We start from the raw sequence: 27,294 nt of genomic DNA, 5'->3' as shown, positions 1-27,294 counted from the left end.
AAAAGCTTAAACTTCGAGTCAAGCTCAGGTCAGCGGCATTTCGAGAGAGGTCAAAGCAGCTCGTCTCTGATAACATCAACTCTGAATTTGTACATTACAGAAATAGGGATTACCTTATTTCTGATTTTGTTACTGTAGGGTAAGCTAGATTTCTTAACTCTTTGCAAATGAATATCACTGATGGACCTCAAGTGATTTTTAAATCGCCCCTCAAGCCAAGCTATTATGTCTATGTCTCTCATACAGGAAAAGAAAATGTGTATTTGACTCAAATGAACTGATAGCATCACCATATACACACACTCCGGGCTCAGCTGCCTTGTTCACTGCCTCCAGCCTCAAGTTTTTTGACAGATTAGAGCCGACTCTTTCCTTTCGGACAGCACCAAAAATGCTATCCAGACTTTCAGCTATAATAACCAATGCAGCCTTCGTAATTTTCAAGAGAGAATGAGATGGAATAAAAACACTAACAACAGAAACACACACAAAAAAACCTGCTCTAAATCATATCTACTACTACTAAAGAATAAACTTGAAACACGGTCAAATTTTACTGTAAAGGTTTTGGACATCGTAGATTTACTGGGATTTTAGATCAAAGATAACCTCCACATTTACAAATGCCAGGACTTTAAATAGTACAGATCCATGTGACTGGGACTGTAGTTTTACTTGGAGATGTTGGGGAAATACTTGATTATACACAATTAGCTCCATCTACCACCCATGTGGAAGGAGAATAACTTGAAAAAGATGCCCCGGATAGTAACATATTTAGCTGGTTACAATGCTCCTGAAGCATTGAAATAATAATGCAAGAAACACTGATGCTGAACAGCCTCTTACAGCAAAAATACAGCAAAAGTATCTGTCAGGATCTTAAGGAAACACATCGCTGCATCTCCTACCTGAAGTTCAGCTAACAAAGCGCTTGTGTTTGTTTTCTGCATTGGATTCATTATCTTCTCTGGATGTCGACTACCTCTGGGACCACTTTGTTTACTGGTTACTTTGAAGATTTAAACTATTCATAGTAAATATCAACAAGAAAACGTGTGATGTATTATTAAAGTTCCAATTACCCAGAAGAATAAGCATGAAGTACCTCATTTTACATTGGCTGTAGCTCAGGAGGAAGAGCAGTCGCCCACCAATCGGAAGGTCGGTGGTTCGACTCTGGCTTCCCCAGGATACATGTCGAAGCGTCCTTGGGCAAGACACTGAACCCCACGTTGCTCCCCCAGTGTATCATTGGGGGTATGAATGTGTGTGAATGATTAGAAAAGCACGTAGTTATATCTTAAGACGTGCTGTATGAATGTGTGTGAGTGGGGTGAATGCGGCATGTAGTGAAGCGCTTTGAGTGGTCAGCTAGACTAGAAAAGCGCTATACAAGTACAAGTCCATTTACCATCCATCATTTAGTTGCAACAAGTAATAACACAACACTAGAACATATATTGATTACATGTGTTAAACCGCTTTTTCTCGCCTTTGTGACATTACACTCTTACTTAGTGTGACATTTAAACACTTCCCCTCTACTACATTTAAAAAAAAACATTTTCTTTGTCGTTTCTTCATCCTCTTCCTCCGTCTCATCCACATAATCATCATCTTGTCTGTGATTCATCAAAAACATTTCACACAGTCACTGCCACACCTTCACTCCGCAGAGAAAGAACAAGCTGCTGCAAGCGACACCAAAGAAACATTTCCTCGCCTCAGCGCTGTAAAACATGAATGAACCCATTCTCCGGCGCTGTGATTCAGTGCGTGTCCCTGACTACACTCTGACATCGCACCAATCTCCTCCATTACAGTCCCTGCTTCTGCCCTGCCAGATAGATGTCAGCTGTGGCTGCCTGAGGTTGGCCCTAATGACTACATACAGCAGCTTCACATTTGGTAAGTTGTTATCATAAAAAATCAGTGGTTTCTGGCCATTTTTCCTCGTATCCTCCGAGTAGTATATACAACAAAGTATAGACTTTTCCAGCTGTGTGGGCTAGTTTGCACACAAAAGTGTAGCGTGCCTTTGCACTGCATGATGTGCAGTGAATATATACAATGGGTGTGCCACTTAAATCTAACACACAACGCTAAGCTTTTTGCCCAGCTGTAGACTGTTCCCTTTAAAAAATTATCAGTTTCATAAAATGCACAACAAAGAGATCCTTTGTGTAATAGCTGCCCTTTATGCAATTCATCCTCACGCAGACTTTTGATAACTCAGTAAATCTGTGGTGATTTTCTTTAACATGAGCTAATCTAATTGTTATAGCCCCACAACCTCAATTAAATCAATAAAAATGTAAAAAATGAAGATGCCTGTTGGTTAAGCCCAAGCTTGATATCTACAGTGTTTCCACTGGATAGCATTTTAAATGGTGACAGTGAAGGAATATTCAAATCTCTGTAAAACATGCCCGTGTGCGTGGACCCAAAAACCTCTGATAAAAGTCTCTGTAAGTCACAACAGACTTGCTTCATACACACCTTCACAGGTGCAGTCAATGAAGCCAGTTAGAACGAGCTCCACTTGAAGGCTCTTGCACAGCCACTGCAAGGCAAGTGAGGATGCAGCTGAGCGTGACAATATTGAAAATAGTTTGATTTAGAATAAGTCAGGATCCAAGCAAAACTTAATTTGATTAATGTAATGCTGTCCAGAACCTTTAGCATTTATATATCTCAGAGCCTTCAAGGAAATAATCAATGCTCAGCAAAGAAGAAGCCTGAAACTCATCTTCAAAGACTAAGTCGAGTGAAGAAATCTCCCACAGCACATATTCTCATCTCCTGGCTCTGACACCTTGATTTTTCCTTCATGTTTCGTAGCTTTTAATGCATCTTGATGTCTCAAAGTTAGCTACAGTGAGTGGCAGGACAGAGAGGTGTGTTCACAGATAAAGTATGTGAGAACAAACCCTCTTTGCGGAGTCAGTACATGTTTTGAAAGGTTATTGGGAGAACTTCTGAGTAGTATGGCTGGTTTTGAAGCAGACTGTTTGAATTTGGAAAAGGACTGTTGTATGTCATCAGCGAGCTTATCAGTTCCTAGCTGTGGGAGCTTGCCTGTCGTTGTCCAACAGATATCTACAAAAACTGCTTCGCTGCCCATCACCTCATGTCCCAGCACACACACATAATCTGCATATCAGAAAGAGTCCAAATTAAAATCTGATGATAATGCACTGAGAGAGAGACACTCCACCATTGGTTTGTTTCTCTATTCTGCTGACACAGCTCTGACAAAGAACAGCTCTAATGGATTAGTATTTCACCTGGTTTGAATTTGCCTGCATCCATGGAAACTGAGATTATCATGACTCTGTTTGTTTTGGGAACATTTTATCTGCTCATTGCAAACTTTGCTGGCTGTCCAGATGGCTCCATAAAATGTTTTTGTGCAGAGCTTATCTGATGTGTAAATAAGCTCAATGTTTAGCTTTTGGTTTCACTCTAATCTCAAAATTGTGATGTTTTGGTTACAGGGCATGGCGGGATTTCCATTTATTCCATTTCTGAGCGAACTGTACAAGCAAGTGCAGCCTGTTTAAATAACATGGTCAAGCTTCACTTGCCAAAAGCTTGCAATATTTTTGCTCCACCACTTGCATTAATTCACAGAACACTTAATGGACTTGTGGTCGGCCACTGACCTGTCAAGGTCAGCTGAATATGTGTGTGCTTGTTGATGTGTGTAAAACAGACATACGGGGAAGCTGAGAGTATAGGGTTTTCCAGGGTTAGTCCCTGTGAGTGAATAATCCATGCAGAGCTGAAAGATGAAGTCATACATATTCATCAAGGCAGTTTGAGAATAAGGTTGGATATCAGTGAGGATGAATACAGAGGCCGTACGGTTCAGAGTAGCTCGTCATCGCCCCCTGTGAAGGTCAGACAAACTCCTCCCTTTTGAAAGATTTACTTTCATGAAAAGAAAAAATTCAATTTTTTTAATGTAACTCTACACTTTTGCCTCATTTAATATGCAAAAGTTTATGAATATAAAGAGTAGCCCTGTCTTGAACTCCTCTGCTTGCCTGAGTGCAGCTGGTCACCTTCGACTTTGCTCAAAAAACTCCACACAGTAGCTATTTTTTTCTTGCATCATGTAAATTATCTCAGTAGCTTGCTAATGATAACCTTAGATAAACCTTGTTCCTGATTGCCACCTCTGACAATCGCCACCCTGCAGGATGGTGAGTTCTTTAGGTCTGTCATATACACAACCCTCTGAATCAGTTAAACACTGTCACTGACATGCTGCATCTCTGGGGTGGAAATCCTCAGCCGTGGTGTTGACTGTTTATTTTGTTCATGATATGACTTCTGGGGTTTAAAAGAAATACCACATGTGCATGTAACAAGGTTAAAAACTTAAATCTCATTAGTGTGCTGCCTGTTGTCATTTGATGTGAAATGTGTGCAGAAAACAAGACACCAGTGTGTTGATATCACGACTTCTTTTCACTTCCTTTATTAACTTGTGGATCGAAACATAAAGTGAAGACTCATCTGGGCTGAGGAAATGATGCATTTTTTTAAATTTTACATTTATCTGTTGAAACAATTTTAGTTAAAGACACGCCACAGAAATTGGCAAACCTTTTGCTCTTTGGCTGCCCCTACAGTTGTGGGATGTAACACCACTGTCACAAACACAAGTGTAATTATATCCCACAAATATGTTACATCAATAAACATACATCACTTTATCTGTGCATGACTGTAACAGACACATGAATTTGTTATGATGTTAGAAAAGCCCATCAAAAGCCTGTGAAATGTCAAACAACCATAAAGGAAAAAGCTTGTGCTGTGGGGCTGGAAACCACAGCCAAAAACTGCAGTATCTCACACCTTAGGCACTCTAGGGCAGTTTCAGGCCCAGAAATGTGCATGACAAAAATGGATGTCAGAAGCACATGGTTTTAAGGTTCACAAACTTCTCTAGAGTTGATTTAAGTTTTTTTATTAAAATGGGGTTCTTATAGCTCAACTGGGCGTCTGGGTTCGAGTCCTGGCCTGAGTCCCTTTGCTGCATTTGTTTTCCCACTTTCTCACTTTCTCGTCCGCCTACTTCCTAATATAGCCCACTATGCTCAAAAAAACTGAGAAAAAACATGTTGATTAAAAACGGCATCATGCAGAGGAAACATAGTACAGGTTTGAATAAGTTGTGTGGTTTGTGACAACTGTTCAAAAAAACATCAAACAAAAAACATATTAGGTACTTTGCCTGAATACCCTAGGAGTATGGTCAAATGGTCCTTACCAGACAAGAAGCCTTTAGAGGAAAGTTTCTAACTGAGTTAAGTGACCCAGAGTTAGTCTCGTGGTGCCCGTGATAAGAGCTGATCTAATTCTCTAAATGCAAATGACAGCTGCATGAGTGGTTTCTTTTTTACCCATTTTAGCATAGAAAACACCAGACCATCCTTCATCAAAGGAAAGAACAATGCATCATTCGAAACGAGGATCAATTACTTTCATACAGTTGTACAAACTGGAGATTTGTGAGGATGAATATCAGGAGACGAGGGTGAGTGTGACAATAACGTCACAATAAAGTCCCTTCTACTACTTTTCACATCCTTTTTTTTTACATTACCAACTTTGGGAAGGAATTAACATTTAACTTAAAACACTATAAATAATATATATATATATATATATATATATATATATATAGCCTCCACGAAAAGCACCACAGCACATTAGATTCTCTCATTTCAGCAGGGTTGTCTATTCTTTAGTTTATACAAATTTGCTCATCTTAATTGGACCTCATGACATTTTGCATTCAGGTAAAGGAAAAGTTTTTAGGAAAAGACTAATTACTTTTTAATATTCAATACATACCCTTGCACTGCGAGCACAATGCCAGTGAAAATGCAGAAGGCGTAAGAACTGACAGACCCAAAGGTCATAGAAGTCATTAGACTAATAAACCCACAGTCTGGGGAGAGATTTTTTGTAGATCACCTTGGGGGACCCAGAACACAAAAGGCAGACAAAGATACAAGAAGAAAGTGGCAGACCTTAACACAAAGTGTCATTATAGCTCTCCAAGGGCTCAATTATCACTCAATTGAGCAGGAGCAGGACTCCAATTAATGCTCTGACTTGACAGTTGTGTTTGTCAGAGAAGCCTCAGGCTAGAAACTCAGAGTGAGGAGTTAACAGCTAAGGACTCCACTTGATTTCACAGTTTTCCTGCTAAGTACACTCTGGACATATAACTGACAGTTTCCCCTCCTTCCCTTAAGTTTGTTTCAGTCAGATAAGAGAAGAGGCTACTCTGTTTCTCTACTCCATTGTCATTACTCACCACTCTTAATAACCTCTACTCACTAACATTGGGAAACACATACATTATTTTAAGATAACACACAGACACCCAACAATATGTTGTTGTTTTTTTAGCTCTTCATTTTATTACCCTTCATGTTTTTGTGCCTCTAACTTCCTGTGATCTCCATCTTAGTTTAAATAATTTTAATGATCAATAATGCAATAAAAGCAGTGATCATACCAACAGCTTCCTAATGGATTCATTTAACAGCTTTGCTCTCACATCTCAAGATAGAAACACAATGTGTTCTTGTTGCAATAAGTTATCAGAGGATCCTAATCGGAAAACCAGGTTGTGTTTTAAAATAACTGTTGCCTCAAGCACTTTCAGTCTGGTTGCAAGTATAAAGTAAGATTTAGACGCAGGATGTGGTAGATGTACGTGTGTCTCTAAAGCACACTAGAGACATCTGGTGGCAATAAAAGAAAACTGGCTGAGAAAATGATGTGGTGATGTAATCTCTTAAGGAGGATAAAGAAATTCTTCCAGACTTCAAAGCAACAACTGTTTTTAAAAAGCTGAGTTGTGATCTAACTTTTATGAATTTGAATTACATTCATTTGAATGAAAACAGCCGGTATCTAAAATGTTGTACTCTACAGTAAGATGGCAGGAAATGCCAAAGGGGGGGGCCTTGTCTGAAGTAAACACAATCATAAAATGAACGATAATTGAATAACATTTCACTGCTTTGATGTCAGGATGTTGCTATTGTGTGTGATAATGGAAAAGTCACACAGTCACGGGCTGCAGGAACCCCATCACTGTATCAATGTTTGCATATTTCAAACTAGTTGTTGGTGAAAGAGGCAGTTAGGTTGCAAAAAACGAAATACTACTGCACATATTTTGTTCTACATAAAGATTTTAAAACGTCCTTAAGAATACAAAAAAAAAAAAAAAAAAAAAAAAAGAAGTTATTGGCATTAAAACACGTAAAGCACCGACAATCAAAGTACTCATAAAGCTAATTTGGTTTTAAATGTTGGTCAAAAAAAGTGCTTGCTAGAGGGGGGAATTATGGGTTTCTTTGTCATATTTTATGGCTATAACCACACTATGTAAAGAGAAAGAAAGAAAAAAATAATACAAAATATTCACCTCTACTTGAAGTCAAAGCAATTCTGAACAAAAGGTCCTCAAAAGTCACTTTGCTTTTACTTCTTTAAGAGCAGTTGATGACAGCATCATGCTCACAGAAACTGTAAAAACCCTTTGCCAACAAATAATCATCAAACACAGAAACAAACATTTAGCTTAAATTAAGCAAATATTGTGCCTTGAGGGAACATCTTGGGATCCCCAGAAGGAGCTGGAGAGTCTGGATTTCCCTCCTGGACATGTTGCCTCCACATCCTTACCATTTTATCCTGCTTTGGACTATTTTCATGATTCATTTGTTGGACAGAGGATTATTTTCACATTTCCCCAAATTTTGCAAGGGATAAAAAGAAGGTTGTGGCTTTGGTATATAATATCAAAGCTTTAGGTACAGGCTCAGGCAATGATGTAGAAACTGTCTCTGATAATTGCCTGAAAATCTTGAATAAATTATGTTAGCTGCAGTGCTATTAATCTCCCTTTTTGTCATCCCTCCATCTACAACTAAATACTAAGCTGTAGAGTCTGATGAAGAGATGGACTTCTGTTTCTGATGACTCCAGTCTTTATCATAATACTATGATTAATAAACTTATAGCAGGCCCAGACACCAAATACACCTTATGACTCTTTCAAGGGAAATAATTCTGGTTCCAGCGCTCTCGACAGGCTCATTTCGATATCAAGGGCACAGAAGGATCATGTATAACTAACACACATGCTCGTACCAGCCTCATCCATTAAAACTGATACCCAGTGTGGTTTAATGTAATGAGCTTTTATACTGCAGCTCATCAGTATGCTGAAGGCAAGCAGAGATCTATTCCTTTAGTTCAAGTAGTCTGGATTAAGTACTCACCCACACTCAAGCACATTATATTAGCATTGATCATGTTTACTCCATTACTCCACCCAGTATTTATTTATGAGTGTTGTGATTGGAGTATTTGATCAAAACTCTGGAATTACAGGGCTAAATGTCGTTTTGGAGACACGTTGAATCGATTTAATCTACACAAGGTTATTAAAAATATGGGACTACATCTCCCAGAATGCCACGGGGGCTTGACTCAGTGTTGTGTGGCTGCTGCCGGACGGCTGTCGGTAGAAGGTGCAGAGAAACGTGCTCACTGACACAACCATGCAGGCAGCTCAGCCCGGACCATCTGCAGCATTAGCAGCCGACATGTAGAAAATGGAAATGATGATATTAGAGATGGACTAAAGAATGTCATCATCGGCATTATGTTCCCGGGAGTTTTCTATGCACTGCTGGCGGGTTTCCTCGGAGCCGTGGCGTCGTCGTCGGCCAAACTGTCCCTCGGAGCCGACTACCTGAAGGGAGTCTGTGAAACCGGACTCCGGACGTGGGGCGAGCAGCGGAAATTTAGACAAGCGGACGAAACTACCGCCTGTGACCGGGTGAGGCACCGCCGCAGTTAAAGTTGGTCTTAATTATTAACACATTGAGGATGGCTGTGAATAATGCAGCGCCGACGCGCCTGCCTGCAGCGGGGTGATTTCTCTTGAAGGAAGTTGGGGGGATTGTCCCCGCCCGCCTCTCCTCCCTGACTCCCCTCAGCATCAGCACCACTGGCAGCATCACATGGGGGAGCCAGTTCAGCTGCTCCCTCGTGCCGTGTCCGCTTGCTGAAGGACAAGCATGGCATCGCGTAATTGTCTAAACGTGCCGCTTTTCTCAGGGTGACATCTTAAAGGGGGTCAGGTTTCTCCAGTGACCTTCACGCTGCCTGCTTACGTCACACAGTGATGTCTAAAGCGTCTGCAGACACGTGTTTGTAGTCTTAATGTCAAACTAATCTGTGGGGAAAAATCAAACATTGGGACTGTAGATGGTTACAGAATGAGTGCAAAGGCTCTTCGGCATGCACATCGAGATTTGTCTGCGCCATATCAGCCTTAGTATATGGGATTACAGGCTGTAATCCTGTGTAATATCCTACTTTGACAAGCTTAAAATGTTAGAATGATGTTATTTGATGGATATTTATAGTGCACAGATTTGTTTTGTGATGTCTTGTTTTGAGCATCAGCCATCTACTCTGCTTATCCAGTAAAAAACGCTGACACTACTATATTCAATTATTCCAGAGGGCATGCAGTTATGTGGTGTAGTTTGATTTTGTTCAGGTTACTTCTCACATAGTTATTGACAAGATACGACCACCTCGTGAAGAGATTATTAGACTGTCAGTCAGTTTTTAATGATTCGGCCACTGCTCTGCCAGCTATCACACTGAAAATGATTTAACATGGTAAAACAACAGTTTAAAATCAAAACAGACTAGTGTGCTTGAACAAAACTGTCAAACACAGGCAGCTACACACACACACTTACCTTCACCATCGGTCCTTACAGGAAAGCATTTTGAAACTATAGACCTGCATGCTCTTTGTAGATCTGATTTAGCAAACAATTCCCAAATATTTCTGTATTGGGCTCATGGCTTTAACATAGTTTAGACATTTTCTTCCTTCTCTTTATCAGTGAGTTTAGTGTTTTCACGTGAGCCGGTTACAGCTTCACAACTATGAGATAAAAAAGCAAACTTGGTCCCATCTCTGGACCAAATTTAAACTTGGTTAACGTTAAATACAACTCTGGGGAGGCTCTGGGGCGGAAAAGATTAAAAACACGCATGTGAAGGCTCAGCTGTCTTATCTGGATCAGCTGTGTAGCGGGATGTCAGTGCAGTGAGTCCACCGATGCAAAACACCATATTTCATGATAGGTTTCTGTTTTGTTTTCCAGCTCCACATCCCTCTGAGGCTGCTGTGTGGCGGGCTGCTTTTCACCTGCAACGCTGTGATGTGGACCTTCCTCGCCAAAGCACTCAGGTATTCCTCTTCCTCCACCCGAACCACTGTGACCACCACTGCCTCCAACTTCGTATCTTCTGTAAGTAAAGGCCTCTCATGGTTCCTGTCTCTCACTTTTGTGGTTTTGCGTTACTTGTCTTGTGTTCAAATGAATTGAAATGACCTTTTCTTCCTTATATAAGCCGCTCTATTTTGGAAGTAGGCTGACCTATATTTAGAAGTAACTTGTTACTGCTCTTGTTAATTTCCAGGTTGGATGTTTCCCTTAAAGGCATCTTTGTTGGCTGTTTGCTCATTTTATTGTCAACTTGAATCTTACGGAGTAACTTTGATTTATTCATTTTGTTCTGCTGCAGGCTTTCCTGGGCCAGCTGATCTTTGGGGAACCACAGATAACATTGTGGTGGGTGGGGATCTCTCTGACCTTCTCTGGTCTGTTGGTCCTGCAGAGGGTTTCACCGCAGGATGCACAACAGAATGCTGTCGCAGCTAAGGATGAATAATATGGGTTGTCTCCACGTTCCGGCTGTGGTGTGTTTAGGCTCACACCTCCTCTGACACCAAAGAATAGTGAAAGCAGCTGCATTAAATCCACTTTTCTTCTCCGACTGCAGCACAGATAATTAATAATTAGCTACTACTCTGGAGCAAAAGAACAAGAGGAGTTTGTTGTTGTCTTCCAGTCATGTAGGCAAGTTATTCTTTGTTTCCTGTAAAATCTGCCGAATCAGTCGTGATGCAGTCTTGTTTAGACCAACTCTAAAATCCAGAGGAGATGTTGGCTCTCAGCCACTCCAGTCACAGCACAATCACAGTTTGGCTTGTGGAGACAAGCTGATGGACGCATGGGAAGCTATGAAATACAGGCTTTACAAAAAAAAGAAGAGAAAAAGCAAAAACTATTCTAGCTTTATATTACTTGGGAGATCAGGCAACTATAGCACAACAACCCATGAGTTAAAAGATGTGACAAACGCAAAGAGACTTAAATTATTAATGTGATATTTTTGGGGAAATCTGTGCTTCCTTATTGAGAGTTAGATTAGAGGATATATGCGGCAGTCTCGTGTCAGTACAGTAAATATGAAGGCACAGTCAGCAGCCTGTTGGCATTGCTTAGCATAAAGACTGGAGATAACGAGTCAGACTTAGTACAATATCCACCTTTAAGCACTTTTTAGTCTCATTAATTAATGTGTTAAATCTTATTTGTGCACTATGTCGAAAGACAAAAATGAAGAAAAAAAGACAATTTGCAGGAAAATTTCCTGCCTAAAAGTAGTGACTCATTTTAGTTAGTTGTAGGAAGCTATTAATTCTCAGTAAAACTACAAATTGTTTGTTTTTTTGTTGGTAATATTTGGAGATTAACATTTGGTGGGTTGCTAGCTTTGAACAGAGTAGGTCTAGCCGATTCCACGTTTCATATGTTGACAGCGAAGCTAACAACCTCCTCATTAACACTTCACATTTGTATAAACATGAGAGGGATATAATTTGGAACTATAATTTTAAGAGAAGTGCACATAGACTGTAGAAAAGATGGAAGTAGCCACTGTGATGTAATTCGCTGGTTTATGGACACCCATTTCAAAGCATTGAGCTCACCCTCATAAGTCGCCCCCTGCTGGCCCTGACAGAAAATGCAGTGTTTGAAGTTCAAACCAGGAGGCCATGTCCATCTTTATATACAGTCTGTGAACGAACCAGTTAGTACAATACATACTCATGTAGTTTCATAAGCTAACTGACTGATCTGAAATCATTTGCTGGGTTTTGTACGTGCGCAGTACACCCCCGGCATCACTGACCACGTGCATGATGTCACCATGAAGCAATCTGTGCATTCTGTGTTGGCTTTCTTAATTCTCACAGTTCTGTCAGACACTCACTGTAAACTACCTACACTAACACTGCATTGTATGTTTTAACTGAAGTAAAGTCACAAGTAATAATCCTACTAATGTAGCGCCAAAAGGCTTTTCTCTGGTAAGGATTTTCTGCCTGGGTTTACTTTTTACTTGCCTTTCTTGATCGCTTCAGCTCTTAACTTCAATATATGAGCACGATACATGCTGTATTTTGATTCCTAGGCAGCTGCTTTTACATTTCATGATAGCTTGAACATAAATCACCCCAAAGCATCCTGGAGCATCAGTCAACAGTAGAGTGACACCCCTATGAATGGCTTCATTAAACTTGTGACTTGAGTGGGCCCCTCGTCTCTGTAGCATTAGAGACATCCCACGGCCTTTTGATTACCTGTTGAGCTTTATGTGCACTGCATTTGCTATCTTATATTATTCTGGTACACATCATGAATAATGATCCATAACAGGACAATTTTTCGGGGCTCTGCAGACAGTCGACTTTGTAAAATGTCCCACGATGTTGCCGGAGTTTTCAGCGTGACTCAATAACACTGAAGTATCTCATAACACTGTGACGTGTTTAACAAAGAGGGACCTAGAGAGGACAGAACATCCCAGTATATAAATCAGCTCTGTACAGATGCAGGGATTTGCCTGACCGTGATTTAAACCTGTTTTACATTAACACTTTGTTGTTGTATGAATACATATCATATTATAAATGCATAATGGTAGCTATGATTATTGTCTCTTAATACTCTGCAGCAGCATTTACCAATGTCCTTCATCCCTATTAATGTGAGTACAGCCACAACGTGATTATGATGTAAGGCTCTAATATTAAAGGATAGATAGGTGATGTTTCACTGCAGGGCTGTAAGATCAGGCGGAAATCATCAGTGTTGTGTTACTTCAAAGTAGAGGCTTTACCTTATTATTTAGGAATAATCTTCACTTTATATCAAATCTTTATGCATTCCATCAGATCTTACGGTCTAAAGATGAACTCCTTCTGAAAAGTCTTCTGACTGGCTGGCTTGCTGGAAGCCTTTGCTTGTGAGCAGTAAATCACCCTATGTGGGTTCAAGTGTAAATACAGCCTTCCTGATTGGGGAATGATAATCTAACCGTATAGCATTTTAAATAACCAGTGGTACAGGGAGCAGCAGAATATAGTCTGTCCACTTCACTGATTGGTTTGGTTACTGGTGTTGCAACATATCTATGGAGGCTTTGTGATAAAGTGTCCATTTACCAATAAAACTACCGGTAGTTTAAACTTTTAGACATGCTGTGCCCGGAGACCGTACATCATCATCCAGTAGTCACAGCTGTCTGAAACCTGTGTTTCTGGCGCACAAGGATCATTTTCTCATAAATTACAAATTACATACTGTATATAAATCTGAAGATGCATAATAGGTCTCCTTTGTGGAAGATACTTTGAGAAATTACCTGCAGACATTAGATGGGAAGAGGAACACCAGGAGCTAGTTCTTGGTTATCATAGCTCAACAAGAAACAGCTTAGCTCTGACTGAAGATAATAAAATCTACCGATCAGCTTGTTTTTAAAATGTCTTTACATTGTTAAATATGTCATAAGTATAAAGCCAATTCTAGCCTTATGTTACTTTGTGAGAACACATGACCTAAAGGAAGTGAAGGTAGCGAGAGATGTAAAAGCGAGGATTTGACATTTCATCTCAACTTGCTGAGAGAAAATAAATCATTACCAGTCACATGCTCATCTGATCAATAAAGCCCATCACAGACTATTAACTAACTGATTAACTCATTAGTTACTGTGGCTAGATGTTAGCTTAGCTTAGCACTCAGTGGAAACTGAAAATGAAAGGTGGAAATCTCATCATGAGGTATTTTTTATACAGAGTTGTGGTTTAATCTGGATCATTTTCTGGTCAGGAGCACTGTGAGGCTGAATAATGAGTTTAGATTTGAATGGTTTTGTTTAGGGAAACACTGGTTTGGCCTTACAACAGTCTCATTCAAATAGTCAAACACAAGTTCAAAAACTTCTCGAGGCTGGCGAGTCGAGCTCCATACAACCGACACAAAATGTGGCACAGACATGGAACACAATTAGGATCCATCTTACGGAATAACGCATGAATGTCTGAGTTTACCATCAGACAGGAGAGGTGGTAAGAATCTCTCAGCAAGAGCACGATCGCTGACGCATTTCTTTTACCTACTGTTGTACAGTCTTTGCTTTTGATCGTGAATGCTGTGCCTGGCTTTGACGGGATGACATGGTGAGGAGTAAACCATCTGCCTGTGAACCCGCTTTCACTGTAACCCAAACAGAGCTTCTGCCGCAATCACAGCTGCGACAGCGGCGTAGCTATGAGTGCGTTGCGTTTCTACCCGCGTGCACAGAAACGCGTTGTTTCTGTACACAGCGATTAGAGAACAACAGCATAATGTGGACCTGAGAGGTTTTGTGTCACATTGACAAGTCGATGCGCTGCAACTTCATCAAGAATTTTAATCAATACAGTTTTGATTCATCAGTCTGTTTTTGTGTCGTGTTAAGAGTTGAATATTAGCTAAGGGAAGCTCGCAATAATATAAAAAAAATGATTTTGCAATTGTCCCTCTGCTCCTGAAAAAAAATGCAGATCTGTTATTTGTATCTGAAAGCTGCTGCACCAACAAATCTATGTTCAAGGTTCTAAGGTTCAACTTTGTAATGACAGTTTGATCAGATTTCTCTTTGCTCTGATGTGTGATCGATAAAAATGTCTTACAGTTTATGTGAAACGGACATTTGCAAATGTGTAAATATAGTGTTGGTTTAAAAGGATGTATAAATTGCTATAATTATTCAATAAACATCTCATCTGACAAACGAGATGCTCATTTCCATCATTCAGACATTGCTGTGTGAAGACTTTTAAAGCTGCTGCGCACTGCGTCCTCAGGAACTGGATAAGATGGGAGGATGTTTGTCCTTTCCTTCATCATTTAATAACAATCCAGTTGTGAATCTAAACACACTCATGTGGTCAGTAATTAAGAGCATGCTTACTGCAGTGAGTTGTATTTACATCCATTTACAGAATGGAAAAAAAGTTCTGCTGCTTGTTTCGGTTCTTTTGATCCAATCTCACAGTAAAACAAGACACAGTAAGAAAACTGAGCAAAATCAGACACCAATTCTTCTTAGGTTACTGTGGAAGCGTTTTGTAATCATTCCCTTTTTTACTCCCCTCAGAATGAAACTCTGCTCTTGCTTATGTTTGCTTTCTTATTTTACTTACGTATATTATCTAAAACCAAGTTAACTGTGGCATTAAACAGTGTAAATTACTTTCTGTAATTCTAGTTTTCCTCGTACTCGAAAGTTCTAATGGTGACTTTGACAGTCCAGCTTCAATGACCCTGAGCCATTTTTAATGCCTAAACCTACCTAAATGAGACACGAAAAGCCAAAATCTGACCACGTAATTGTTAATGCCTAAACCTAACTAATTACTTATTAAAATGATAAACCTAACCAAGCAGAAACTGTTAACAAAATCAAAACTTTTACAGTATAGGAAGCCCCAAACAATGAGTTGTTTTCTACACACGTATCTGGTAACTCATTTCGTGAGTTTCATGGAGTGTCATGAGACTGTTGTTTTAGAGTCCACAGGCATGAAAAAGAAATAAAAACTGTTAAAGCCAACAGATTTAGATTCACAGAAGACTTGTTGATTCATCTTAGGTTTTGGAAACTAACTAGATCAATAAATAAATAAACATCAACTCAGTGAGCTTCACATGCACAAAACATAACCGCAAATACAGCGTTTTTTCTTTCTTAAATTGGTTTAATCCAAAGATTTGTACGTAAATGTGTTGGAAATGAATAAAGTGGTTTTATGGATACCCCTGTGTGTTATTTAAAAGACAGCCCTTCAGATATTTAAATTCAAAAGGATTCAGTATTAGTTTGGTGTTTCCACATTTGAGGGACTTAATGGTGACAAAATAATGTAAACCTCCTGGAGTTGGGCTGTAAAATAACCCCAATAAGAAATAAGCATGTTTTGGTTGTTTTATCTGAATGTGCATCCTCTTCTCAGCGAAGCAATGAATCTTGACCAAAAGTTGTGTCAGGGTCATACAGTTTTATTAATTTCCCCTTTAAACAAACAACACAGTAAAAACAGAAGAAAGAAAAAACAAATTCATACCTTTGCTAAATATTATTTGTATCTGGTCAGTTTGAAAAAGAACCAAAAAAGGAAGCTGGTGTACTGCATGTGTAAACCTGTTATATGTCTGCATAACAGTGACAATTATAAAAATATTTAAAAGCCATCGTCATTCTTGGCCGTGCTCCACTCTTAGCACGGTTACTTCAGAGCCTTCATTCATCAAGCATTCAGTTTGGCAAAACACATGTTCAAATAATTCCTTAAATCACCTTTAAAAGCATGTTTTAAACGGGCTACAGTAAGGCTTTCAAATACATACAGCAAAGGCATTTTTAGACTCTGAAGTGGCCCGACTTCCTAAAAGCATCAAATTCTCACCCGTGAAGGTAAAATCTAAAGCTTTCACAGCTTTGACAAGTCAAAAGGCGCACTTCGAGTCATCGAGGCCTCGGTGAACATTCACCACTGACCTGATGGTGACTTCATATCTCATCCCGTAAGGCTTTTGTTTCTCCTTCCTGTCAGATGTAGAACTACGATGACAAACTGGATTATCCTCAAGCAAGTTCCATCCACTGAAAGCAAGCCAATGACTCTTAGGGTCAGTGCATTCAGAGAGTAACGTGTATTGCTCTATTTCCCTGCATTTCTGTCTGAGCTGGTGATGGTTATCGCAGAGCAGTACAAAACATGTGGTGAAAAAGATGCTGGTTTGGCTGAAACATAAGCACAAAGACACTTTTACACCCACAGTCTGATTCATGCTACAGCTGCACAGCTTTTTGTATTTTTTGTTTCTGAAAGGTTCTATATAAACTAAGTAGAATATTGCCATTTCTGATTTCAACGCTATATTCCTCAATAATTTTAGTAAGTCGCATCCTGATATCAAAGATCAACATTAGGACAGAGAATACCTGCAGTTAGAGGCTAAACGTAGCTTTCTATGCTTGTGGGCACTTAATTATGAAAAGGTCTGCAAATCAATACAACTGCTCCACTACAAGGTCTTTAACGGCTATAAAGTATCTCAGAGGTGCTTGCTTAATGTTACAGACGGTCCCGAGAAGACGTAAAAAAACACCTCCAAATGTAGTCCACCGCAACGCCACCTTCATCTGTGACGACTGGAGTAAACATTTCTGCTAAAGTCACTAAAACCTGAGAGCTACAAGCATAGCAACCAGATTGTATGTATATAATAAGTGTTCCAAGTGAGCCAAACGAGCGAAAAACGAGGGGTTCGCAGGAGGTGACGCATGCCTGTAGGTTTGGTGCATTTTCATACATCTGACGTCAGCCTCACCGTTTCTGGTTCACTCGTAAATCTTTAGGTTACTCCCGATGCGGTATTTCTTATTTTGTCGTCTGGAGTGAACACGCAGCTGGTTCAGGTTTTACGTTATTAAATGAAGCGACCTTTGGCACTTCAACTGTGACCTGCATGACTGAACAACTTCATTACTCATTCAAGACGCCATGATTTTCTGTAACCGTTTTCTTTTAAAAAGCAAAACAAAAAAAAACACTGATTTAGTTTTTAAATTATTGATGCAGAAGAAGGACCGGCACATTTTCTACTCTAATATTTACAATTCACAAATTTTCATCTGGGGTTCTGATTATTAACTTATTAACAAAAGTTGCTCCTCTGTTGCATTTCTGATGCAAAAATATGCTGTTGTCACATGTCACAAAGTGAAATCTTGAGGGTTTCTAACGTAAAGTGGTCATTGCTGCTCTCCAGTCATACTCTCCTTGTGTGATTTGTTCTCCTTTTTCATGGCATGCTAAATGAGGTGGGACTTTACTGGAAATATTCATAAAACTTGCTTTTAAAATACATTTAGTTTTTTAACCAAATCCAAAAAAACCTGGACTGTCATATTAAGGCAAATAAATAGCAATATCTTTCAAAAATATTAGATGCCACTGCTCACTAATGCACTGATCTAAGGCAAAACATTCAGCAAAAAGACACTAATACAGCCGATGAAGTGAGGGGCCCGTGACAGTGTTCACAGGAACACAAATCCAGGTGTTCGTCTCCTGGACTGCACTGCTTGGAGCAAAAAAAAAACCTTTCTGGACTTCAGTTCACAGTATTTAGTCTTAGAAAGAAGGAAATGATCAGACGTACTGCAGGGATTTTAGCTCCAGCGAGCGCCGAGTTCAGTCTGCTGCTGTGATTTTTGTCGACTCTGACGTGTTTCGAAATTTGTTGCGGCTTCACTCGGGATGTTTTTTCCTCGTTCAGCAACACATTGTTGATGTCAGTCAGCACCAAGAGAGAAAACAATAAAGATTTTTTAAAAAACCAGAAAACATAAAAGCTGACAACAGAACACCCTGAAGTATCCATAATTCATAAAGGAAAGAAAATGCAGAGTTCGTGTCCAGGTCAGCACTGATCAGTCCACAGCAGCTGAGCTCTCACACTATGTACTGGTACACATCTGCCTTGCCGTGGTCGGGTGTTGCAAACGGGTTGAGCCAGGCTATAGAGAACGGGTGGCCGAACACCACCTTCATATTCATCCATTTAGACTTTTTGGCCCATCTTCTCTCCTCCTTCTTTAGCTGCTCGATACCCTGTGGGGGTGAAAGTATGACAGATGTGTTGAGTCGCATTCAAAGCTGATACTGAACATCTGCATCAGCTGCAAACAAGGAATAATTCATTGTGCCAACATAAAAAAGAAAAATGTTTAGCATTTTGTTTTTGTTCTCCTCTCACAGGTCTTATGAGTCACTCTTAGTATTTCCTGACGTCAGGTAACACTCGCAGACATACGCTCCCGCATGATTACTGCAGGCCCCGTTAGACTGAACCCGACTGAACTCGATTATCTTTGTAGTGAATATCATGACACGGTGAGTCATCCATGTGGGTGGTTTTGTGCAGAAAATGTACTGAACTCTACCCTGCTGAGGGCTGTAAATGGATTACCTGCTCCGCTTTCATCCGCATGCTGATTTGGTAAACCACAGCGTGACTGCAGAGGCGTTGCTCTTCATCGTTTCCATTTCATTTTAGGAAGTCAGAACTACTCCAAACAAATCGAAGAAGCCTCCACTGCAGATTATTTTCTAGCAAACTCGACTCTGGTGCTCCTGACCTCGAACTTTTATTACTTTGCTGCAAGTCATTTTTTTTCTTTTGTATTTTTTTTAAGTACTTTCAATGACAGGAAATGTGCATCAAATGTCTATGTGACCCCAGAAAAGAACCAGTCACCGTTTCATTTATGGTCTGAGATGCAAAACAAAACAACAAAAAGTGAATTCAACATTAAGACACACATAGAAACTACTGTTTAAACATGTCACAAAATAAGTTCAGTATTTTGCCCAAGGACACTTCTACATGCGGTCTCAGGTCACCACAGCACGACAGAGTTGATGTTTTTTCTTTTTAACAATTACATTTAAATGGCACTATACGGACCAACGTTCATGTCCTTTCCTCATTTTTTAAGGATGCCCACTAATGTCACCTCCTTTGGGAGCCATCCTGCAAAGTTCAGACAGTTAACGTTCTTGTTACCGTGGAGACTGAATGCACTCACTGTAATGAGCTTTAGACAAAAAAAAAAAAAGTGCTTGCCAAATGGAGTATTGATCCAATTTGGTTATCTTCAAATGTTTGTTAAAGTAACCGTTTTATTTATCCCTTTAAAAGACCGACAGACCGCCGTCGCACCCCCATAAACGAGCGCTGCATCTCTGGAGATGAACACGTGACGCACCGTTGGACAGCTGAGACTCTTTCCTTTCAATCAGTGCAAAGCATTTTGGTATACAGGGACTTCAGCGGGTACAATCAACTCCAGAAATTAACCAAACATCCCAAAAGGGAGGGAGCTCATCTATAAAGCCTCCTGGTTATGCACTGGTTGATATTTTACCAATAAAAAGGTCCTAGTTTTATTGACAAAGGTCCCTAGAGTCTAGTTCAATACACTTTAGGGTCAAATAAATCACAGATCAATGTCACATAATCATGCAGCTGGCAGCTCATCCCTCACTTATACGTCTGGTGTGCATGTAAACATTATTGATAAATTGATTTCAGAATGAAGCCAACGCCATTAGCTTTTGATTGACATCTCAACTCATGGATAGACAAATTAAATATTTTCTGTTAAAACATCTGCTACTCTGTCTCTGTAACTGAGCATTAACTTTTAAAAGAGACCAAGATCAAACATTTACTCCAGAAAAGCTCTCGATTTACCTTCCTAGAATTGGAAGGGGTGAATTTTTCAACTGAAGAGCCAATTTGGAGAGTGATTTTGGAAAGTGCATTTTACAGATCAAGCAAAGCTCACATGTGACCAGCTACACCGCTGCAACTGAAATTTCCACCCAGAGGAGTGATGGTGGTGTCACTCACCGTTTCATCAGTACAGATGGAGTGGACCTGAGTCCCAAACATGACTGCAGTGAAGATCAGAAAGAGGAGGCCCTCGAAGCAGAGAAGGATGATGAGGATGACTGTTGCTGGAGGAGAGAAGCTGCTGCACTCTGCGGGGAGAGAAAGATTTCCCACATTAAAAACAAGTCAGTTTCACCCTAAAGTCTCCCACAACTCACTGATCTAATGGGTGATTCTCTCAAATGAGCAATCCAGACCTGGTTTATCACATAAATCAGCTGTGACTCTCAGTTCTTATCCCAAAACAACAACTACGGCACAGTAAAAGTGAGTGATTACGACAACGTGCCTTTTTCTGGGAGGATAACTGTATGAACCAGAAGAAGAACTGCCAAGAACAGATGAGGAACAGAGAGACAGAGCAGAAATTATGCCCAGGAGGAAGATATCCAAGGAGCTACACCAGGCAGCCACAGCGTACAAACTGATGCAACACGGATGTTGTTTGGCTGATAGAATAGTGACAAAGTACACAACAGTCCAGGTAACGTACTAACTGGGATCTACCAAGTGAGATCATAAATTCATTAGGAGAATGTTTACTGATGAAATAAATCAAGAAATAGGTCATTTTCTCATAGATTTTTACACAGTGAATCTAGGGCTCTTTGGCAGAGGCTGCATTAATCTTTTATACAACATCTACATTCCCAATATGCAGGGAAATCAGGAACCTCTGGACTCTCCTAAACTACTATAGCAGAGGATAATACTTGCTTGTCCAGTCTTCTTCAAAGCAGAAAATAAAGTGGAAGGCTGCCATGATCAACGCATGGAAGGATATTAGTGCAATGTACATCTGAAAGGACACAAACACAGATTTAAAGACAACAACACATCAAACAGCTCACTGTTATACACATCACATACAATGATTCTATTATTATGGCTATCCAGGGCTCATTGCCTCATTATTCATGATAAAGTAGATACTGTTAAATGTTGACAGAAGAAGTGATTCTGGTCCTCGTTGACACTTCAGGACTCACCGTGAAGAGCACAAAGTATTTCTGGTTGTTCTCTCCGACACAGTTGTTCACCCAGGGACAGTGGTGGTCCATCTTTTTAATGCAGCGCTTACACACACTGTGGGGAGACAGATGCATAAAGATAACAAACTGTGAGGTAGTTCTGCCCACATGATGTCAATGACTCGCACATAAACCCTGTCAATCCAACCTAAGTCGTGTAATTAACTCAAATGCTGACCCTGACAGTTGTGAGATAATGTAAGTGGCTGCGGGGGTGTTTACAGAGCCACAGCCAGCTGACAACTCTTCATTTATCTTATGACAAAGCAGAAAGTCATACTCAATGCCTCTGTGATTTGTTTACGATCTTTCAGAAGGAATTCCACAGTGATTAGAGAGAAGTGTGTCACTGCAGTCCATCATGTCAACAAACCCCAAGAATGACTCAAACTATCAATAAAACAAGATTAATTTCACTCAAACTGAAAGCCACTCTTAGCTCTGAGACAGAGTGACTCACTGGCTTTACAATTCAATTACTCTGAGGTGTTTTTGCACTTTTCATGCCTGGAGATCCCAGAGAAGCTACTGAGCGGCCACAGAGGGAATCCCTTTTATCAAGGTGCAGCAGAGTCTGCAGGGATCTGCAGCACAGGAGAGTCAGGAGAGTCGGTGCAGAGACAAACGGAGAAGTTCCACACGGGAGCTCCACATCAGTCTGCAGTGCCGTGTCCTACTGTACCTGCAGTGGTGAGCTCTGTCGGGCTTGATGCTGCAGCACTTGGGACATTTGTACACCACCTGTCCCGGTTTGAGCTGCAGGCTTTCAATGAATTCTTTGGTTGCGTTCCCTTTAGGCACTGCTCCCTTGAAGAAAAATGAGAAATAACAAGAGCCATATCTTTAGTGTCTGTGCGAACAAAAGAGTTTCAACTTCTCACTTTGAGGTACAGCTAATGCAGCATCATCTGAAGTTGACGTTAGGCGACGATAATAAGAAATGGGCTGGATAACCTTGTACAGTTTTTGTTTTTATGCTCTCAAGCACAGAAAAAAAAAGATCTATCCATAATACATCATTTTTAATCTTGAAACTATTTAAACGGACTTCAGCTATCACCGTGCGGACTGAAGCATGCATCTATCTATCTGTGAAATGAGGCTAATGCTTGTGACTTTGTGGCACGATAAAAAGATTAATGTGAGTCAAAAGTATTTTCTTGGTGCTCTGAACACCACAAGCCAAACGCCGGCTAGTTTCTTTATATTGTTGACAACTCCATTCTGTGGCATATCTGAAACTATCCATATCAAAACAAAATATTCAGGGGTAAACGGCCATCAGGCCAGAGAAGCATATTTGATTTGAGGGAAAACTGTTCCTTTAAATCCAACATTAAAGTCACTTTCCACAACTGCTGTTTCCTCTCAGAGTCTGAGGCCTTCCGGCAGGTGCAAAGACACTATTTTACATCTATAAGACCAGACTGTTGGAACAAAGATGAACTAAATGTGACTGACCGGGTCTGTGCACATCGCCTTGGCGTGAGAGGCGAGGGCAAGGAAGGCGAGGCCGTTGAAGAGCACCCCGTTGAAGAAGCTGTAGGCTACGTTCTTGGCCGGCAGCAGCATGACGAACACCACCACAAACTGGGCGTAGAAGACCAGGAACCAGGTGATGATCCCGCAAACGATGCCGCAGCTGTCGCGGATGAACCACATGGTGTTGGAGCCGCTGTAGGGCGGGGGAGGGGCGCAGTGCTCGGGCTTCAGGTAGCCAGCTTGCCGCTCAATGTCCCTGGTGCGGTTCGGCGGGCTCTTCATCCTACAGCGCCTGTGGCTCCAGCCGCATACTGCGAGCAGACAGATGGAAGGGGAGGGGGGAGGGCAGAGCGATGGGAGGAAAATGGAAGAGGAAAGCAGACAGAGAATTAGGCAACGGATCTGAGGAAAGAATGTGGCTAAGATGGACTGCACCACTTTAGCTGTTTGCAGTTAATTCATCTGCTGGTTGATTCGTTTTCTGTCCATATTGTAACACAGTGTAAGAAAGCTTTGTCCCACAACAATAACAAGTAAACAGATTAACAGGAGCAACCACAAGGCCCGCAAGGAATATGAAGAAATACAGGAGCTAATAAGACTGAGTGAATCAGCAAGCAAGGTTCAGGTAAATACTCAGGAGGAAGAGCAAACTCTGTCTGGTCTGATCCCGTGAGACCAAACCATCAAGATTCCTCCCACAGCATCGAGAGGAGGCTCCAGCTGTTGGAAACTACAATTCTGCATTTGGCCTTAAAAGTTCAACTAAACTAGGCTTTGAAAAAACAGCCCACGCAATTGTCCTGAACCGCTCCGAGCTGAGGAGTCTGTCTGGAAACCAGGCTCATGAATAAGCAATCTTCCAAGTGTGGGTAGACAAAGAGATGATGGGATTTCAAATGGTTCAAAATGTCAGGAAACCAGAAATAGGTGTCAGGATTACGCACAGATAACACAGATGGGAGTAAAACCTAACTGGGCCTCTGCGCCCCTCTCATCCCTAAAAACTCATCCTAAAGTGAGAGGAATCAAACTGTTTGGCCATCCCTGACAATTAAATGCATTTATTAAGCTTAACTGACCGATTGTCTTTTCTTGTTTTTCTGTTCATATTAATCACGAATTATCCTAGCTATCAGGAAAGAGTCTAACCATTTTTAAATCGATACACCATTCCAAAATCAGTCAAAGTCATCCCTGGATTTCATTAAATCATCTCACTGTCAACAGATCCAGATCATTCAGCAGACCCACACAGCACCACATTCAGCTGGACTCAAACTCAACCAGAGGGTTAAGGTCAACCCTTTTAGGCTCTTTAATATAAGTTCCTTTATCAGTGGCTTTAAAGCAACTGTGGCAGAATATGACACATATTTAGAGTAAAACAAAACAGCTACTATGAGATTAACTGTCATGAAACGCTTGTCTGCAAAGCTAAATCCTACATGTTCTGCAGACCTTTTTGTCTTCTCTTGTCCGAGCTGAGAAGAAGGCAAGCCATATGGAATAATAACAACAATAATACTAATAATAAACCTGATATTGGTCTGGTTCCTGTGGCTATTCATTAGTTTTTAACTGGATCTCATGACAGAATCTGAAATGGCTACACAGTGCAAACAAGTTGCATCTCCACGAAAAAAGGCTCAAAAAATATCACTGGGGGGAAAAACCCCACAGAGATGCTAATATCATCAAAATGGTTTGATCTGAATGCAAATGCTTTTCATGTTCACCAAAAATGTTTCCATTCACCTTCATCAAACCAAATATCTCCCGTTTCCATCTGTATTTCAACGTCATCTATAACCCTTTACACCTCTTTCTGCTGAGGTTTAACAGCACTACGATATAAATATACCGATCTCATGAGTATCCAGTGCCATTAAAGTCATGGATTTGGATGCACCGATTTCGAAACAATTTGTTTTAAGACGATTTTTATGACAGTTAATTGTCAACTAAAATGTAATGGACATGACAGAAATGTCCTCACAGTGTTTCATTTCAAAGTACTGAGGGTGGAAAAGGTTCCTACTGGTCAACATTGCAGACACGCTGAGGATAAGTCATAAGTTAAAACAAAACAATGCCTCTAATTCAGCACTGATCACCACCACGATGCACAGCACAGGATCAGTTAATCAGCCTGGAAAGTGGAAACATAAAATCTGCTGAACATTACGACGCCAGCTTGGCTGCTGTGAGCATGCTGGTGTTATCATATGGCTCAAAGTAACAGCGTGCGAGTCTCTGTGATCTGATAAAGACGAGACCAGATGTTTCATAAGGGACCTGAGTCAAACAGAACGCTGAAGATGCTGTTTGAATTGGACCGTCTTTTTGCTTTCACATGATGGAAGAAAAACATGGAAACGCCTACAATATGAGCACGAAGTGGATTTAGGACTGTGAGACAGAGCGGATCTCGTGACAGAAATTAACCTCCTAGCTTAAGAGCATCCTTTAAACCCCAGTATGACCACCACGAACCCTTCTGCGTAGCCTTTTGACCCTTTTATCGATGCCTGTCATCTCACAGCAGGAGTCGGGCGCAGCAAGAGGTCCTGTTGAAGATCTGATGTATCATCTTTCATCGGGGGATCACTGTAGCATCTGCCTCAGCTCCAATGGACAGAAAGACTGAGATACTGTAGTACCTGAGTGCAATCTGACTTTTCTCTTTACCTTTCCCCTTACATCCGCTCATGTGTTAATGTAACAGGTATAATCATGGCGTCCAGGTGGGGATTTTACAGATAGAAATCATTTCAGCTGCTACACTACATCAAACTGGTTCTTCCATTTTATAAAATTACAAATATAACAGCAGTTCATGGATATTAATTTACTTTTAGTAGCTTCAAGTAAGGAATGCATGACTTCGTGTTAGAATTTCAACGTGGGGGGGGGTATAATTAATATCATTATTATTAACATTCATTTAGTTTCCTTTTCATAGCGATCTTAACCATGACATGTGCCTCCATGAGCGCATGTTAACAGCCACAAGTGGGAGGAAAAATACCAGCATAATGCAGCTTAAAGTAAAATAAAAATATTGAATATTTTATTTTCATGCGGATTTGGATAGTTTTCATTTTATCTTTTGCATTTTTGACTCTGTGCTGCTGCTCTTTGGGCTCATATTTGTGATTGAGATTTAGTTGTTTTCTACTTAAAAATTCAGTTGATTATATAATACAAATAATTTGGATTTGGGTTCAAATGGGCTTGAACTGGACTGTATCTTTGAGATGACATGTGTTGTGTTTTCTATAAATAAAACTGAACTGAAGATGCTAATCACTACAGGCATCGATTACCCATCATCATAATCTCGATCTGCTCATTTAGATTCATCTAAAAAGGTTTGCATAAAGTGAGCAGCCTGTGCTTGTTCTGTAATTGACAAAAGAAGCATCAAGAAGATTTTAGTTTACTCACCAATTTAAAGATTGTGTTACAAAAGCTTGTTTAACAAGTTTAGTTTCATCAGTCAAGCTACATGTGCCTGTTTGCCTTTGAAGCACATTTCAAGTAAAACTTGTTACCGTGTGGTTAAGTGCTTTATAAAGGCTGGTGATGTCATTATAAACGATTCACTCCAACTGAAACAAAAGCTAAATTCAGTCCTCGGCTGAAAGGGCAGGAGGTCGTAAGAGACAACAAAAAGCTGTGAAAGAGCTGCAGTGGAACTGACAGCACAGAGTTTATTAACAACTCTTCGACACATCAGTGCTCTCCTCTGTGTCAGACAGGAGAAAGAGCCCTCAGCGTTCACCCACTGAATGCCTGCCGTTTCAGCCAAAGCAACAGAAAGTCGTCACAGTTGTCACGCAAAAGCAAAGACACCACAGTTAGAGGAGTTACTGCTGCAGCCCGTGAGAATACCAGATTTATACTGAAGCACTGAGCTCACTAAAAATGCGAGCAGTGCATTTAGACATTCAATCAATAATTTATGGGTATGTTTGACACCCCGTTGCTGG

The 27,294-nt window shown here is 40.5% G+C and overlaps 4 protein-coding genes across 5 annotated transcripts in view; 3 read left to right on the top strand and 1 right to left on the bottom strand.

Moving 5' to 3' along the window:
• The window catches only part of exosc7 (exosome component 7), a 188,571-nt gene that overhangs the window by 154,371 nt on the left and 6,906 nt on the right, over positions 1-27,294 (top strand). The window lies entirely within an intron of this gene.
• LOC140274859 (palmitoyltransferase ZDHHC3-like) overlaps positions 1-27,294 on the bottom strand; it is a 350,244-nt gene that overhangs the window by 320,920 nt on the left and 2,030 nt on the right. The window contains exons 2-7 of one of the 2 annotated variants that reach the window (XR_011908373.1): positions 23,279-23,610; positions 22,500-22,624; positions 21,776-21,872; positions 21,504-21,585; positions 20,745-20,875; positions 18,044-18,940 (exon numbers count right to left, since the gene is read on the bottom strand). Coding sequence is in view for 1 of the 2 variants with exons in the window: in XM_072370239.1 (XP_072226340.1) it covers positions 18,782-18,940; positions 20,745-20,875; positions 21,504-21,585; positions 21,776-21,872; positions 22,500-22,624; positions 23,279-23,581 (897 nt within the window). In the remaining variant the exon portion in view is untranslated. Of the gene's footprint in view, positions 1-16,298; positions 18,941-20,744; positions 20,876-21,503; positions 21,586-21,775; positions 21,873-22,499; positions 22,625-23,278; positions 23,611-27,294 lie in introns of those variants that run through there. The other variant, XM_072370239.1, reaches the window with a different exon arrangement.
• On the top strand, positions 8,574-15,040 carry LOC140274863 (transmembrane protein 42). The gene is made up of 3 exons (XM_072370243.1): positions 8,574-8,890; positions 10,242-10,388; positions 10,666-15,040. The coding sequence occupies exons 1-3, from the start codon at positions 8,714-8,716 to the stop codon at positions 10,810-10,812; spliced, it is 471 nt and encodes a 156-aa protein (XP_072226344.1). The 5' UTR covers positions 8,574-8,713; the 3' UTR covers positions 10,813-15,040.
• The window catches only part of cratb (carnitine O-acetyltransferase b), an 81,539-nt gene continuing 64,012 nt past the window's right edge, over positions 9,768-27,294 (top strand). Inside the window, exon 1 of the mRNA XM_072370232.1 lies at positions 9,768-9,778. The gene's annotated coding sequence lies outside the window, so the exon portion shown is untranslated. The remainder of the gene's footprint in view (positions 9,779-27,294) is intronic.

This window comes from Leuresthes tenuis, unplaced genomic scaffold (assembly GCF_036924035.1).
Source record: "Leuresthes tenuis unplaced genomic scaffold, fLeuTen1.0.hap1 SCAF_18, whole genome shotgun sequence".
NCBI classification, from domain to species: domain Eukaryota; kingdom Metazoa; phylum Chordata; class Actinopteri; order Atheriniformes; family Atherinopsidae; genus Leuresthes; species Leuresthes tenuis.
The sequence above is the reverse complement of the archived record's forward strand: the minus strand, read 5'-3'. Positions and strand labels throughout refer to the sequence as shown.